Below are 15,043 nucleotides of genomic sequence, written 5' to 3' on the forward strand. Positions count from 1 at the left end.
TATAATGATAATATGTTGATGCTACAATATAAATGGTATTATATGATGATGATTATCCTTATGAACATGTATGTGGATTATATAATTAAAGTTGGAAGTTATGTATCCTTAAAGGTTATATTATGTGAAGTTGGACATTATGATTTCTTGTTAGGGCTACTTGATTGAGTAAGGTTATGGGGCTTTGCTTGGTTATTGCATTTATTGACTTTATAAGGATTCATCAGTAATTTTCTTGATTATTATGATATGGTTAACTCTAGTTCATGCTTGTGATGTTATTCCTTGGTTATAGGGTTGCAGTAAATTATGGGTTGAAGTATGTTGATATGCATATTACTTGTTTGAGTTAGTAAGCATGTTTTGTTGTTTGGTATGACTTGCTTGATCATGCACAAGACTTTTAAAGGGTGAAATAGCATGGTTTAAACTAAATTTCCCTTTTAAGCATGTTTTTGTTTTGATCTTATATGTGCATATGGTCTTATACTTTGTACAGGTGGCATACTAACCCCATTTTCTTCCTTTTTCCTAAACATTTTAGGTTCCGGTTGTTGAAGTCTCATTCGAGACGACTTGAAGAAGACTTGGATATTCTCTACCATCCAAGTGGGTAAGTCCTCACTTTTCGACGGCGATGCCAATGTTTAGTTTATGGAGTTGCTTTGTTTTTAAGACTCTTATGTTCATTCTATTTTCATTTGAGTACGTTTTGTATAAGCCTATATGTGTCTCCTTTACATTGATGTAGGGCTACGCCCAAATTGATATGATCGTTTAGATTGTATGAGATGAGACAAATCTTTGAGACTATTTTATATCTTATATATAAATATATATATACATAATATATATATATATATATACATATACATATATGTATGTGTGTGTGTGTGTGCGCGGGCGCGCGCTCTCTCACGCGTGCAATAATAGTATAAGTCTATGTAACCTTCCCATACGAAGGGTCTGTGTTTACTCGATATGAATATATATTATGTGTATTTAGAGGTCTATGTAAACCTCCAATTACATGCAATGAAATGTTTTATTTTTTCCCTATTTTTGACCTATGAAAGTAATTATGTAAGACTAAGAGGCTAGTCTTAGTCCTCATAGAGGACGACTACGCCGGTTACGTCTAGGGGGTAAAACTTGATGTGACAAACTTGGTATCAGAAAATGAGGTTGAATATCTTTGAGTCGATGTCTCTCTCTCTCAACCACATATATGTATGTTTGTATTCATAATTGTGAAGTGCGCCACACTTATGAATGAGAATATATGTGATGCTTACGAATCTTCCTCTTTCTTGGAAAAATCCAATGTGGTGCCTCTAGAGTGTACATATTGTATGATTTCACCTGAATCTTGTATTATTGTTATAGGTAATGAATACTCAAAGCAATTCGGCTTGAATACTTGAGGAAGAGATTGCCAATGCGGGACTCCTCCCCGTGGTGATCAAGTCCCATCTCTTGAAGAAGATACTAATGTTGACCAAGCTCCGATCAATCCTCCACCTTTGACGGATGGTTACATAAGGGCTGACCTTATCCAATTGTCCCAAGCCAGCACTGTTCAAGCCCAATCTATGACTGCCCAAGATAATCGGGAGATTATACCCCGAGCTCATCAACAAGTTACAGTATGGCTTCCCGTCTAAGGGATTTCACTTAGATGAATCCTCCTACTTTCTATGGGTCCAAGGTGTATGAAGACCCCCAAGAGCTGATGAAGTCAACAAGATACTCTTTGCTATGGGATTTTCTACTAGAGAGAAGGTCGACTTAGACACATACCAACTCAAAGATGTGGCTCAAACTTGGTATGTTCAATAGAGGGATTATAGGCCTCTTAGGGGTGGACCAATGGCTTGGGAGATCTTCAAGAAGGCATTAATTGATCGATTATTTCCTTGGGGGATGAGGGAGGCCAAAGCTGTGGAGTTCATCAACCTTAGTCAATGAGGTATGAGTGTGCATGAATACTCCTTCAAATTCATTAATTTGTCCAAATATGCTCCTTCTTTGGTTTCTTACCCTACAAATGAAATGAGTCGCTTTGTAATAAGGGTGTCAGAGGCTTGCAAGAGGACTGTCATTCGGCTATGCTAATGACAACATGAACATTTCCCGTATTATGGTGCATGCTATAAGAGTGGAGGAGGCAAGGGCTAAGAGAAAGAATAGAGATGCTAAGAGGGTAAGATCTTGTGATGGTAAATCTACAAATAATAGGGTTGAAATCCAAGACAAGCCTAGATTCAAGAAAAGGTTCTCAAATCATGTTCCATCAAAATTCCGTAAGGCTCGTGATGCTAAGGTGCCTAAGCCTAGATCCCAAAGGGAAGGAGTAGGATCTCACAAAATCAGAAGCCTACATGTGCCAAGTGTGGAAAAGGTCATCTAGGTAAATGCTTTGTAGGAACGGGATATTGCTTTGGTTGTGGCAACAGTGGTCAGAAGATGGGAGCTTGTCCAAACTTGAAGGGTCAAGAGAAGAATGGTCAAACTCAAGCAAGTGGTTCTAGTGATGCTCCTTAGAAGAACCGCTTCGATGTTGTTCGCTCTAGGGGTGAGCAAGAGACTTCTCCTGATATGGTGACTAGTATGTGGAAAGTCATTACTATTGATGTATATGTTTTACTTAATCAGGGTGTACCTCGTCTTTTTTACACCTCTTGTAGCTAAAAATTTAACATTTTACCCAATATCTTGCATCAAACTTTCATAGTGTCTACACCAGTGGGTGAATCGGTTGTTGCAAAAAAGGTACACAGGAATTGTCCTATAATGTTGCCTGATGGATTGGTTGCATACATGCTTTGCCTCTATTGATTGTAGGACAATGGTGGTGAGGTTTAACTTTCCAAATGAACTCATTGTTCATTGGAAGAGGGGAAATTCTATTCCTAGAGGTCATATAATCTCTTGTCTAAAAGCATGCAAAATGCAAGGGTTGTATATATAACATAGTAAGATTCCTGTAGTGAGTGAATTTCCAGACGTCTTTCCTAATGACCTTCCCGGTATTCCTCCCAAATGAGAAATTCATTTTTGTATCTATTTGCCATCGGAATCGAATCCCATTTCAATTCCTCCTTATTGGATGGCTCTAATTGAATTGAAGGAGTTGAAGGCTCAGCTCAAAGATTACTAGACAACGGCTTTATAAGGCCTAGTATTTCTCCTTGGGGTGCTCTGGTGTTGTTTGTAAAGAAGAAGGACAGGTCTTTTAGAATGTGTATTTATTACCGCCAACTCTACAAGGTCACTATTAAGAATAAGTGTCCTCTCCATCGGATTGATGACTTATTTGATCAACTTTAAGGGGAGAGCTACTTTTCAAAAATTGACTTGAGATTGGGGTATCACTAACTTAGGGTGAGAGGTGTGGATATACAAAAGACGACATTTCTGACTAGGTATGGGCACTATGAGTTCTTGGTAATGAATTTCAGTCTCACTAATGCTTTGGTGGCGTTTATGGACCTAATGAATAGGGTGTTTTGAAGTTACCTAGATTCATTTGTCAGTCTTCATTGACAACATCTTGGTATATTGGAAAAATGAGAGTGATCACATAGGTCATCTGAGGGTGGTACTGCAAACCCTTAAGGAACATAAATTGTTTGCCAAGTACGGCAAGTGTGAGTTTTGGTTAAGGTCAGTGACATTTCTTGCTCATATCATCTCTACTAAGGGAGTTGTGGTTGATCCAAGGAAAATGGAGGCGGTGAAAAATTGGCCTAGACCATTGACTCAAATAGACATTAGGAATTTTTTGGGTTTAGCGGGTTAATCGGTGGTTCGTGGATGGTTTTGGCATCCATTGTATATCTCTTGACTACTTTGACCCAAAAGTGTAAGAAATTTAAGTGGTCGGAGACATGTGAGAAAAGCCTCAAAATAGATAGGCTTACTTTTGCTCGGTGTTAACCTTACTGGAGGGTACAAAGGGGTTTGTTGTGTATTGTGATGCATCCCGTGTGGGTTTAGGGTGTGTGCTTATGCAACATGGAAAGGTGATAGCCTATTATTCTAGAAAACTTAAGGTGCATAAGAGAAAATATCTGACTCATTATCTTGAGTTAGAGGTCATGGTGTTTGCCTTGAAAATATGGAGGTATTACTTATATGGTGTTCATGTTGATGTCTTTACCAACCATAAGAGTCTCCAATATATGTTTAATCTGAAGAGTTGATATCTGACAAAGAAGGTGGTTAGAATTGTTGAAAGATTACGATATGAGTGTCCTCTATCATCCCGGCAAGGCCAATGTGGTTGCGGATGCTCTAAATCGTATGACTATGGGTAGTGTGTCACACATATATGAAGCCAAGAAAGACCTAGTGAAAAATGTTCATAGGTTGGCTAGGTTGGGTGTAAGCTTTGAAGGTTCTCCAAATGGTGGTGTTATGGTCTATCAAAACGCTAAGTCATCTTTAGTGGCTGAGGTGAAGCCCAAACAACACCTCGATCAACCATTGATGGAGTTGAAAGAATATGTTCTCGGTAAGTTGAATGAGTCATTCTCCTTAGGGGGGATGGTGTTTTTAATTACCTAGGGAGATTGTGTGTTCCTGATGTCGATAGGTTGAGGGATCGGATCCTTGAGGTAGCCCATGGGTCCCACTACTCCATTCATCCGGTTTCGACAAAAATGTACCATGACCTTAGGGAAATATTTTGGTGGGAAGGATTGAAGAAGGACATAGTGGAGTTTGTTGCTAAGTGTCCAAATTCCAACAAGTAAAAGCCTAACATCAAAGGTCGGGTGGCTTACTACAAGAAATCCTAATTCCTACTTGGAAGTTGGAAGACATCAATATGGGTTTTGTAGTGGATTTTCCTCGGAGTAAAAAACAATATGACTCTATATTGGTGATTGTGGATAGGTTGACTATCTATGTCCGCTCATTTCATTCCTTTCAAGTCTACTTATTTGGCGGAAAATTATGCTAAGATCTTCATAGATGAGGTTGTGTCTCGCCATGGTATTCCGTTATCTGTCATATCGGATCGGGGTGCACAATTCACAACTAGGTTTTGAAGGTCATTCCAAAAAGGTTTGGGTACTAAGGTGAAGTTGAGTACTGCTTTTCATCTCCAAATTGATGGTCAAGCGGAACGCGCTAATCAAACCCTTGAGTATATGCTTAGGGCTTGTATTATTGATTTTAAAGGGAATTGGGATAAGCATTTTCCCTTGGTGGAGTTTTCTTATAATAATAGCTTTCATTCGTCCATCTCCATGGGTCTCTATGAAGCCTTATATGGTAGGAGGTGTAGGTCTCATATAGGATGGTTTGAAGTGGGTGAGCCTTCGCTCCTTAGTCCCGATTTCATTTATAAGACTTTATAGAAAGTTGATATTATAAGAAACCGGTTGCAATAGGCCTAAATCGACAAAAGTCTTATGCCGATCATAGGAGTAGGGATTTGGAGTTTGAAGAAGGTGATAAGGTGTACTTGAAAATTTCACCTATGAAGGGGTTTTTTAGATTTGTCAAGAAAAGGAAGTTAAGTTCTCGTTATGTGGGTCCCTATGAAATTTTGCAAAGGGTTGGTAAGGTTGCCTATGAATTGAAACTCCCTAGTGAATTGTCTTCGGTTCATCCGGCTTTCCATGTTTCTATGTTGAAGAAGTGCATTGGTGATCCCGAGCCTATTCTTCCTATTGAGGGCCTTGGTGTCAAAGATAACCTCTCCTATGAAGAGGTCCCAGTTCAAATTCTTGATAGGCAAGTGAAGAGGTTGAGGAATAAAGAGGTGGTTTCCGTAAAAGTGTTATGGAAAAATCACCTAGTTGAGGGTACAACATGGGAGGCCGAGGCCGACATGAAGTCTCATTACCCTCATAATTTTGATAAATAAGGTTAGTTAATTTTTCTAAATAATGAAAGTAATGACTAGAAATAAAGTTTCTTGATTTTTGGTGAACTCTTGCAAAATGTGCATTTTGAATTGCATTACATTGAGATACAGTGAAATGGGACTTCAAACTTAAAATTTTTCCTTTTTGGTTTGTTTGAGATATGGTTTGCATTTTGATGTGGTGAGTCATTATAAAAAGTTGTGTATCATATTAATAAGTTGAACTTAGTTCTAATTGACTCATGTAAAGTATGTTGAGCTTATGTGCTGTGAGAAGGATATACCTCATGATGAAATGTTTGAGCCTCATGTGTGGAAATTGATGTTTTGAAATTTGCCTTGTTGACATGATATGATTTATGTATTTTTGATATTGTCGATTAGTTGGGATGCTAGTCTTGAGTCTATTCCTTCCTTCAAAGAATTTTAGTGTCATTCGGAGACGAATGTTCCTAAGGAGGGGGGGTATAATGTAACACTTCAAAAATCTAAAACTTGTCTTAAAGCCTAACATAGGTGTCTTGAGGTCTAGATACTGTTTTAAGGGCTATAATAAATATATGTCATTTAGGAAGTTTAGAAACCAAAACGTCCATGACGTTTGGAAATTTAGTTCAAGGGTGCACTAAAGTGTCTTAGCCTATTTGACTAACTTTTACAAGTCGAAAATGCTTGGAAGTTGGTGGAAGGGTGTCTAACATGTGTTACGATGATTCGTGGAAAAAACATCCAGATACGACTCCCCAAAGACCAACCAAGGCCCTTGAGAAGGATCCTATCGTGTAGGAGGCAGCACTGCCTTGGCAGTGTGCAACCATGATAGGCCACCAACTGTTTGTGTGTGGATGCATGGGGCGTCGATGCCAACCGTCGTCGCACACATAGAAAATTGATGGATCCATCGCCTGCAAAAGTCTCTGACAAAAATGACGAGTGTTCAGGATAGAGGTGGACCAGTCGTCGACTCACAAACGGACTATCAAATGGGGTCACATCTGTGAGGGTCCATTTTCCTGCACGTTTTGAGTTAAGTCCTATCTAATTAATTAGGTGGGTTGGTTGTTAATTAAAGATTTAAGGTAGTCTAATTAAGTTAATTAATCCTCAATATAAAGACCCCAACCCAATTAGTCTAAACACAACTCTCAAAACAATTCATCTTCATTCTCTCTTCTTTCTCTCTCTATTGGAAAACGCCATTGAAGACAAGCTAGGGGAGGTTTTGGGGCCTGTAAAGGGGAGATTTCACAATCAAATATTCATCAAACGTTAAGGTATGGGATCTAATTCACCTTTGAGACTTCTTTCCTCAAAGGGATCCTTCAATGCATCTCTACAAGTTTAAGTTTTCAAGTGGCTTTCATCCAATTACGAATTTGATGTTATAAACTGGGTTGTTTATGATTTATTTAGGAGATAGTAAATAGATTAACGTTTATTTTAACTTGATTATGATAATTTGTGATGGTTTGGTCTAAATTGTAGAACATGACCTTTAACCCTTAACCCTAGGTTTGATCATTATGTGAATTAGGTTGTATTTGATTCAATTGACTTTATTATTGGTTGGATTACTATTAGATAATGTTTTTACACTAATTATGAACAAATTAGGGTGATTTGTAGTCTTTCATACTAGTTCTTGAGAAGTGATCTAGGTTATGATAATTTACCAAGTATCTTGTCTTATGCTTCAATTTAGTACTGAATTATGGTGTAGTGATTCTTCTAGCCTTATTATCATGTTGGTTATTGAATTATGTTGATGTTACGACCTAATTAGGTTTAGTTATGGGTTAATGGTATGAACTTTATGATGAACTATTAGGGGACTTCGTAAGTCTTGTAATCCCTATTCTTTACTTCAACTTGTGGTTATTTGTGATTAAGTCGTGATGTGGTGTTGGAATATGCTTTATTTAGGATAGATAGGGTTGATATGATGTCTAATTGAAGTGTCTTAACTATGGTTGTGAGGTTGAGTAAGATGTGAATGTTATAAGGATGGTGATGCTTACCAATGTGCCTTATTATGTAATGATATGTAATGTGGTGACCTCACCTATATGAATTGTAATGAAAGGACTATACTCATGCAATTATTACTGAGATATGATGATAATGATGATTATACAAGGGCTAGACCTATGGCCTAAACTATGTTATGATTGTTAATAAAGAGTTAATGACATTTCAATGAAGAGACTTAGCATAGCACCGACTGAACTTGAGAATGGGAGGCGATGACTTTCCTAAGAAGAAGATTCACCCTATAGTTCTACATGTGGTGTTGGCTTCCCAATTAGGAATATTCATCCAATAGATTCCCCTGGGAGGAGGCCCCAATTTCCAAGTGGTATGTCGAGAGAGTATATTTATATCTTAGTTCTTGAACTATGTTCCCCTGATAGGATGACTAGCTAGTGGATCCACCTAGAAAGCTATGTTTATGTTTGGTTTTACTCTGGCCGATAGACCACCTTCTATCGGTGTAAGGTTATACAACGCCGTATTCCACACTTAGGTCTTGTGGTCTATGTCGGCTTAGGCAAGTGTTCCCTAAACTAAATTGAAGCAATAAAGTATAACTAACTAGGGTGACTTTAGAGGTTTGACTTAGCTTAGGTAAGAGTATGGGACTCTACTTATGTCTTGCTCTACTTAGCCTTGATGGAAGCTTTATGAAGTTGATACTAGGTATGTATACGATAATTATGTATATAATGATAATATGTTGATGCTACAATATAAATCGTATTATATGATGATGATTATCCTTATCAACATGTATTTGGATTATATTATTAAAGTTGGAAGTTATTTATCCTTAAACGTTATATTATGTGAAGTTTGTACATTGGTTATGGTTTCTTGTTGGGGCTACTTGATTGAGTAAGGTTATGTGGCTTTGCTTGGTCATTGCACTTGTTGACTTGATAAGAATTCGAGCAATTGTCTTGCTTATTATGATATGGTTTACTCCTATTCATGCATGTGATGTTATTCCTTGGTGATAGGGTTGTAGTAGATTATGGATTCAAGTATGTTTATATGTATATTACTTGTTTGAGTTAGTAAGCATGTTTTGTTGCTTAGTATGACTTGCTTGATTATGCACAAGACTTTCAAAGGGTAAAATAGCATGGTTTAAACTAAATATCCCTTTTTAGCATATTTTGATCTTATATGTTCATATGGTTGAATTCTCAGTGCAAGTGGCATACTAACCCCATTTTCTTCCTTTTTCCCAAACATTTTAGGTTCCGATGGTTGAAGTATCATTGAGAAAACTTGAAGAAGGCTTGGATATTCTATACCATCAAGTGGGTAGGTCCTCACTTTCGGAGGGCAATGCCAATATCTAGCTTATGGAGTTGCTTTGTTTTTAAGACTCTTATGTTCATTATATTTTCATTTGAGTACGATTTGTATAACATTATATATGGCTCCTTTACATTGATGTAGGGCTATGCCCAAATTGCTATGATCGTTTAGATGGTAAGATATGAGACAATCTTTGAGATTAATTTATATGTGTGTGTGTGTGTGTGTGCGCGGCGCGCAATAAAACTAGAAGGCTATGCAATCTTTCTATAGGAAGGGTCTATGTATACTTGATATGAATATATATTATGCGCATGTAGAGGTCTATGTAAACCTCTAAGTAGATGCAATGAAAAGTTTTAATTTTTTCATATTTTTGACCTATGAATGTAAAAATGTAAGACTAAAAAGGTAGTCTTAGTCCTCAAAGAGGACAACGAGGCCCGTTACGTCTAGGGGTTAAACCCGGAAGTGACAACAATAATCATATATGAAGTCATGCATAAGCTACTACAAGACCAAGCTACAAATAGTACACGGCATCACCAACATACTAGAAAGTAGAAGGACATATATCTTTAACAAAATTGACTTGCATTGATCACCAATAACAATTTATCAACAATATACATTTAATGCAATAGCTAATGATATCATTACTCAAACGAAATCATGCTTCATCTACCCTAGCATTAAGATCACATCATATACAATACATTATCAATCTATAGGCAAGAATAATCTAGATCAATTCATACCAAGCCTTCTTTGCTTTTATCATAAAAGATTCATACCCTCAATTCAACAATGATATTAACCTAAGGAAGTAGCTACAATGATCTTTGCATAATCAAATTCTTACCACCATTGTCATAAAGTCGAGATTACAGTGAGCACGCTATATTAGGAATTCAGGGAAGATCGAAAAACATAGGCTTATCAAACCTTGATCCACATGGATCACTTATCTACAATTCATCAATAACATCCAAGTAAGACAGTAGATAAAATTATCCCTACACAATCAAATCCCACATTCATGCATAATAGAGGCACGGTTACAGTGAACGCATAGAGACATAAGATAGACTTATTCTAATCTTCATATATTGATCCACATTGATCATTCATCAACAACACCATCAATATACATAATAAACATTATAAATAAGCAATTCAACATAATCGAATCACAAATCCACCAATAACAATCCACGATCACAATGCTAATGCATAGGTTAAATCGAGTTTGGCAAGGGACATGGGTTCACAATGCAATTAGATTGAATTTTACGTTAAAACCAATATATTATTTTTAATTCATCATGATTAAGACTTTGAAAACGTTTTGACAAAGAACCCATTGCTACATTGAAGAAGAAGAAGTTTGATCATGAAATCTCTTTGAAAACTTTGAGATTAACTCTCTAGTTGGAAGGATAAATAGAAATGAAGGATCACCATAACTTTATTTAGAAGAAAACATCTAAAACTTGATGAATAATCCATGGGAATCCAATATCCAAATTGTTCTTGAGCTTCACCTTCAATGGAGATTCTAGAGAGAATTTTTATTGGAGGGGAAGTCTAATTTGTGTAGAATGAATTGGGAATGGGTTGCTCACGTTTTTGATCATTCACGTTTTTTATCACTTAAACAAACCCAAAAATAATAAAATAAACCAAGTAGGATCAAGTTAGGGCGTGGGGTGAATATCCCATTCACACCTTAAATGAAGCAGTCGTTAGTCAGCTTGATGCAACCTGCACCACTGACCACCATCAACGCCCGGTAGGTCCATCGACGGACTGTCTGCGGCTTCACATACATAGTAAAACCTCTCTAAATTAATATAGGTGGGACCATGAAATATTATTATTTTATAAAGGTATTATTTAATCGATAAATTAATATTTATTAATAGATAGAGCGTGTGCCGTGTCGACACCGAATAAATTGTTCACGGGTGAAATCTCAAAGAATTTGAAAGAATCCACTTGTGAAAATGTCATTCATGAACTTGAGGTCATGATTAAGGATCTGGTTACTGCAATAAAATGGACATTAATAACTTATTGGATAGGTGAAAATGATACATGTTCAGAGGTCCAGTACTTAGAACAAATAATGGATATCATTGGAAAAACAATGTTGATGATAAAGTTGAAGATGAAACTAGTTACGCATAAAAACACTTGCATCTAGTACTCTTCACAATTTTATGGTGCAATTAGAAATGACTACCCTGAAACTTTTGGATGCAATAAGAAAAGTTAGAAATGAGCTTCAACTACATTTAAATTATTCAAAAAATAGAACAAAATGGAATCATATTTCACTAAATTTTCTTAAATATATTTGTACTTTAAAGAATTATTAATTTATTTATAATATCAACGGGACCATATATTTATGTAGGGGTCTTCTGAAAATATATTATCTTATTATTTTATCGAAATGGGCGATTTTCTCCCTTGGCCAAAGTTGGGACCAGAGAAAATAATTATCTTAGAGAGATTATTAATTAACCCAGTATTAATTTATTGAGATTATAGTGAAAAAAAAGTGAAAACCCGTAGCTCATAAAGGGTGCAAAAGGATAAAATTGAAATATCAGACTAACTATGATGATTGTTTTTGTTGACAGATATCATATTAGTTTCACACAATTACTAAAACCAAACAAAAAAAAGCAAAAACATCTTAAGAAACATTTTCTATCAATGAGCACCCTGATAAGTCTTTGATAGGACTCATGAGTTTCAAGAACGGCATCTCAAATACATCTCCAATGATAAAATAACATTAAGAGCCTATTCATACATACAAGTTTGTTTTTTAAGGAAAAAAAAAGAGTTTACTCATACTTTGCAGTAAATTTTTTCAATCCAAATTGCAGTTGAGTTTTTCAAGTTTGAAATATTGGTGCTAACCATTTTTTTCAAGTAAAAAAGAACTCCTCACATATATTTGAAAAAGAATTCAAGTGAAGTGCATGTCTAAACACAACTTTAATTTCCATATATTCTTTTTCAAATTAACATTAATAAATATATTTTTAAAAATATCATCAAATTCATATCCAACCGCCTACTAAATGTTCTAAAATTATAGGCTAGAATGCACCTAAAAGATCAAACCCTAGCAGCAATTTTTCAACACAAAATTGGGTTAGATAGCAAGAATTTATTGCACAAAATTGGGTAACCCTAGCATGGAACAAGTACAAGTTATGGGTAATTAAAATCATTAGTCATACGCATTTCCTCTTCTTGGGTGGGGGAATAAGATAGAATTTAGTAAATAGGACTTCTATCTTACCATATCATGTTGAGGAATCCCCTCTGTTATGCAGACAACTAAGTCCAACTCAGCTTCCATGGCCTCCATAATAGCTGCAGCAGCAAATGGTGGAGGAACATAAACCACTGAAGCATTAGCCTTTGTCTCTACTTTTGCCTCTGCAACAGTATTAAAAACAGGTAGCCCCAAATGTTCTGTTCCACCCTTCTTGGGGGTCACTCCACCAACCTATTAATGCACACAAAGCATACATGAGGAATTCAGGAAAAAAAAACAATTTACTTCTTAAAATATAGTAACAAATAAAATGCACTTATATCTATTATAGATACGAGTTGTTTATGCATTTTTAACTTCAATTTTATGTCTTCCATAGATACACCATATATAGTTTTCATTTTATTCATGCACTAAATATCATACATTGGAGGCGGAAGAAAGGTATCAAAAAGATTTGACGAAACGAAATGTTATCATGAGAGCAAGAGTTGCCTTGCTAAAAATTGGTTGATCTACCTTGAGAAACAAATAGGAAGCTATTCCATTGATTTTTTAAAATCCTTATTAGAGGACTTTTAACTTACTCCAGTCCAGCCACCCTTGAATTCAATCAATTTACCCTCCAAAAGCTTTCATGATAAAATTGGCAACTATTTTGTATAATCACTTCAGCTAGGGTAAGTGCAAGAACTAACTGCCCATTTCAGAGCATTTACTTCCCCTATGCTAACTCAAAATGAGCAAGACAGTACAACAAGGAATAATGAATCTTCCTTGTAACTGGTTGATAAAAATGAAAGAGAAGTTACACTTAACAGCAAGTGTGGATCCACAAAACTGCAACCACCTCATAGATATTCAATAATACTCATTTCACATGGATCACCCCAACAAACAAATAAATAAGAGACCCAATGAGAAGGTGAAAGATGGGATACCATTTTAGTACCATATTCAATGGCCTGTTCAGTGTGGAAAGTGCCGTTTTTACCGGTGATGCCTTGACATATGACGCGGGTGTTTTTATCAACGAAAACAGCGGGTGGCGGTGGTGGCGATCCAAAGTAGCGATACTGATGCCATAATGGAGAAGCAGACATCGTTGGACTGCTAGGGTTAAGCTTTGTACTCAAGTTAGATATCAGTCTTGTGGCTTGGCGAGCCATGGATTCCGATGCGCTTCCTCTCTAACCAGAGTCTGCTTTGGTAGTGTGGTGTTTAGGTTTTGTGCACCAAAGGAAAAGTCCTCTTTTTTAAATCAACCAAAATTGCTCACGAGTTCCTCTTTTCTTATGGTGTGTAGGTAGATACATGGTTTATGTATTATTGATTCCGTTGGTCAATAAGTTAAAATAATAAACAAATTAACATATGTTATAAATTCTGAGTTGGCTAGAGAGAGTGAAAGCACGCGTGTAAAAGCAACTGAACACCATATTTAAAATTAAAAATTATTAAAATTATAAAAGGATAAAATAATTAATTTAAAAAAAAAAATCTTCTTCTTCACCCCACCCACCTCCCTGCTCAACCATTTTTTTCTTTCATCCTGCGAGACGAATGGTGGGTGCGACAGCTTTCTCCGACGAATTTTTGCCATTTCACAGCTGGATCGAGTGGATACCTAAAGGTGTCGGTTTGGCTAGATTTCGACCTTAGGTAACAGATTTTGTGGTGGCTCACTAGTGTTTTTGAGCTCACTATTGTCGGGTGTTTCACCGGAGAATGGTGTTGATAGTGGTCAATAGTGTTTTTGTACAGTAAATGAGTTAAGGGTTTTGTGGGTCTGAAAAGGTTGGGTTATGCAGTTGTTCGCTGAAAAAAAAAGGGTTATTAATTCTTAAAATCAAAACATACAAAAAATTGTCCATAATTTTGATTAGTTTTTCTTCTTTGTTTTGTTTCAGTCGAGATGATTTTGGAGATGAAAGACTGCAAGCAATAACAGAGGACAAAAGTGTTTATCTCGATGCAAGGCAATAGGAAATTGCATAGCATGTTGCCCTAAGAGCCTTTTACACTACAAGAAACAGTGTTTATTGTGGCGCAAAATGTCACCACAAAAGGTGATAAAATCGCCATTAATGATATATAGTAGTGACTACTTCTCCGTTGGTTTCCATAACTAAAGGTTTTTTGTGACAACAAATGAAAGTCGCTACTATAAAAGAGTATTTGTGGCGATATAAATCGTCACAATATGTAAATAAGTATGCCACCAAAAACAAAGTTGCAATACACATATTTGTCCTAGTCGCCACTAAAAAAAGACTTTTAGTGGCAACATTGCTGCCACAAAAACCTATAAATAATCTGCGGTGAATTGATGTCGCCTCTAAAATACAACATTTAGTGGCAACTTTGCTGCCATAAAAATCTATAAATGATCTGTGGCGAGTTGATGTTGCCTCTAAAACACGTAGTTCAATGGCAACTTTGCTGCCACAAAACTGATAAATTATCTGTGGCGAGCTGGTCGCCTCTAAATAAAATTATTTAGTAGCGACTCCACCCGCTACAAAAATATACTAACTATG

General features: G+C 36.3%; 1 protein-coding gene across 1 annotated transcript in view; it reads right to left on the reverse strand.

Moving 5' to 3' along the window:
* The window catches only part of LOC543943 (succinyl-CoA ligase alpha 2 subunit), a gene marked incomplete at its 3' end in the record, with an annotated part of 25,632 nt that extends 11,834 nt beyond the window's left edge, over nt 1-13,798 (reverse strand). Inside the window, 2 exon segments of the mRNA NM_001247645.2 lie at nt 12,525-12,734; nt 13,445-13,798. Coding sequence (NP_001234574.1) covers nt 12,525-12,734; nt 13,445-13,672 — 438 coding nt within the window.
* Between the last annotated feature and the right edge of the window lie 1,245 nt (nt 13,799-15,043).

The sequence above is a fragment of the Solanum lycopersicum genome, chromosome 2 (assembly GCF_036512215.1).
Source record: "Solanum lycopersicum chromosome 2, SLM_r2.1".
Lineage (NCBI taxonomy): Eukaryota > Viridiplantae > Streptophyta > Magnoliopsida > Solanales > Solanaceae > Solanum > Solanum lycopersicum.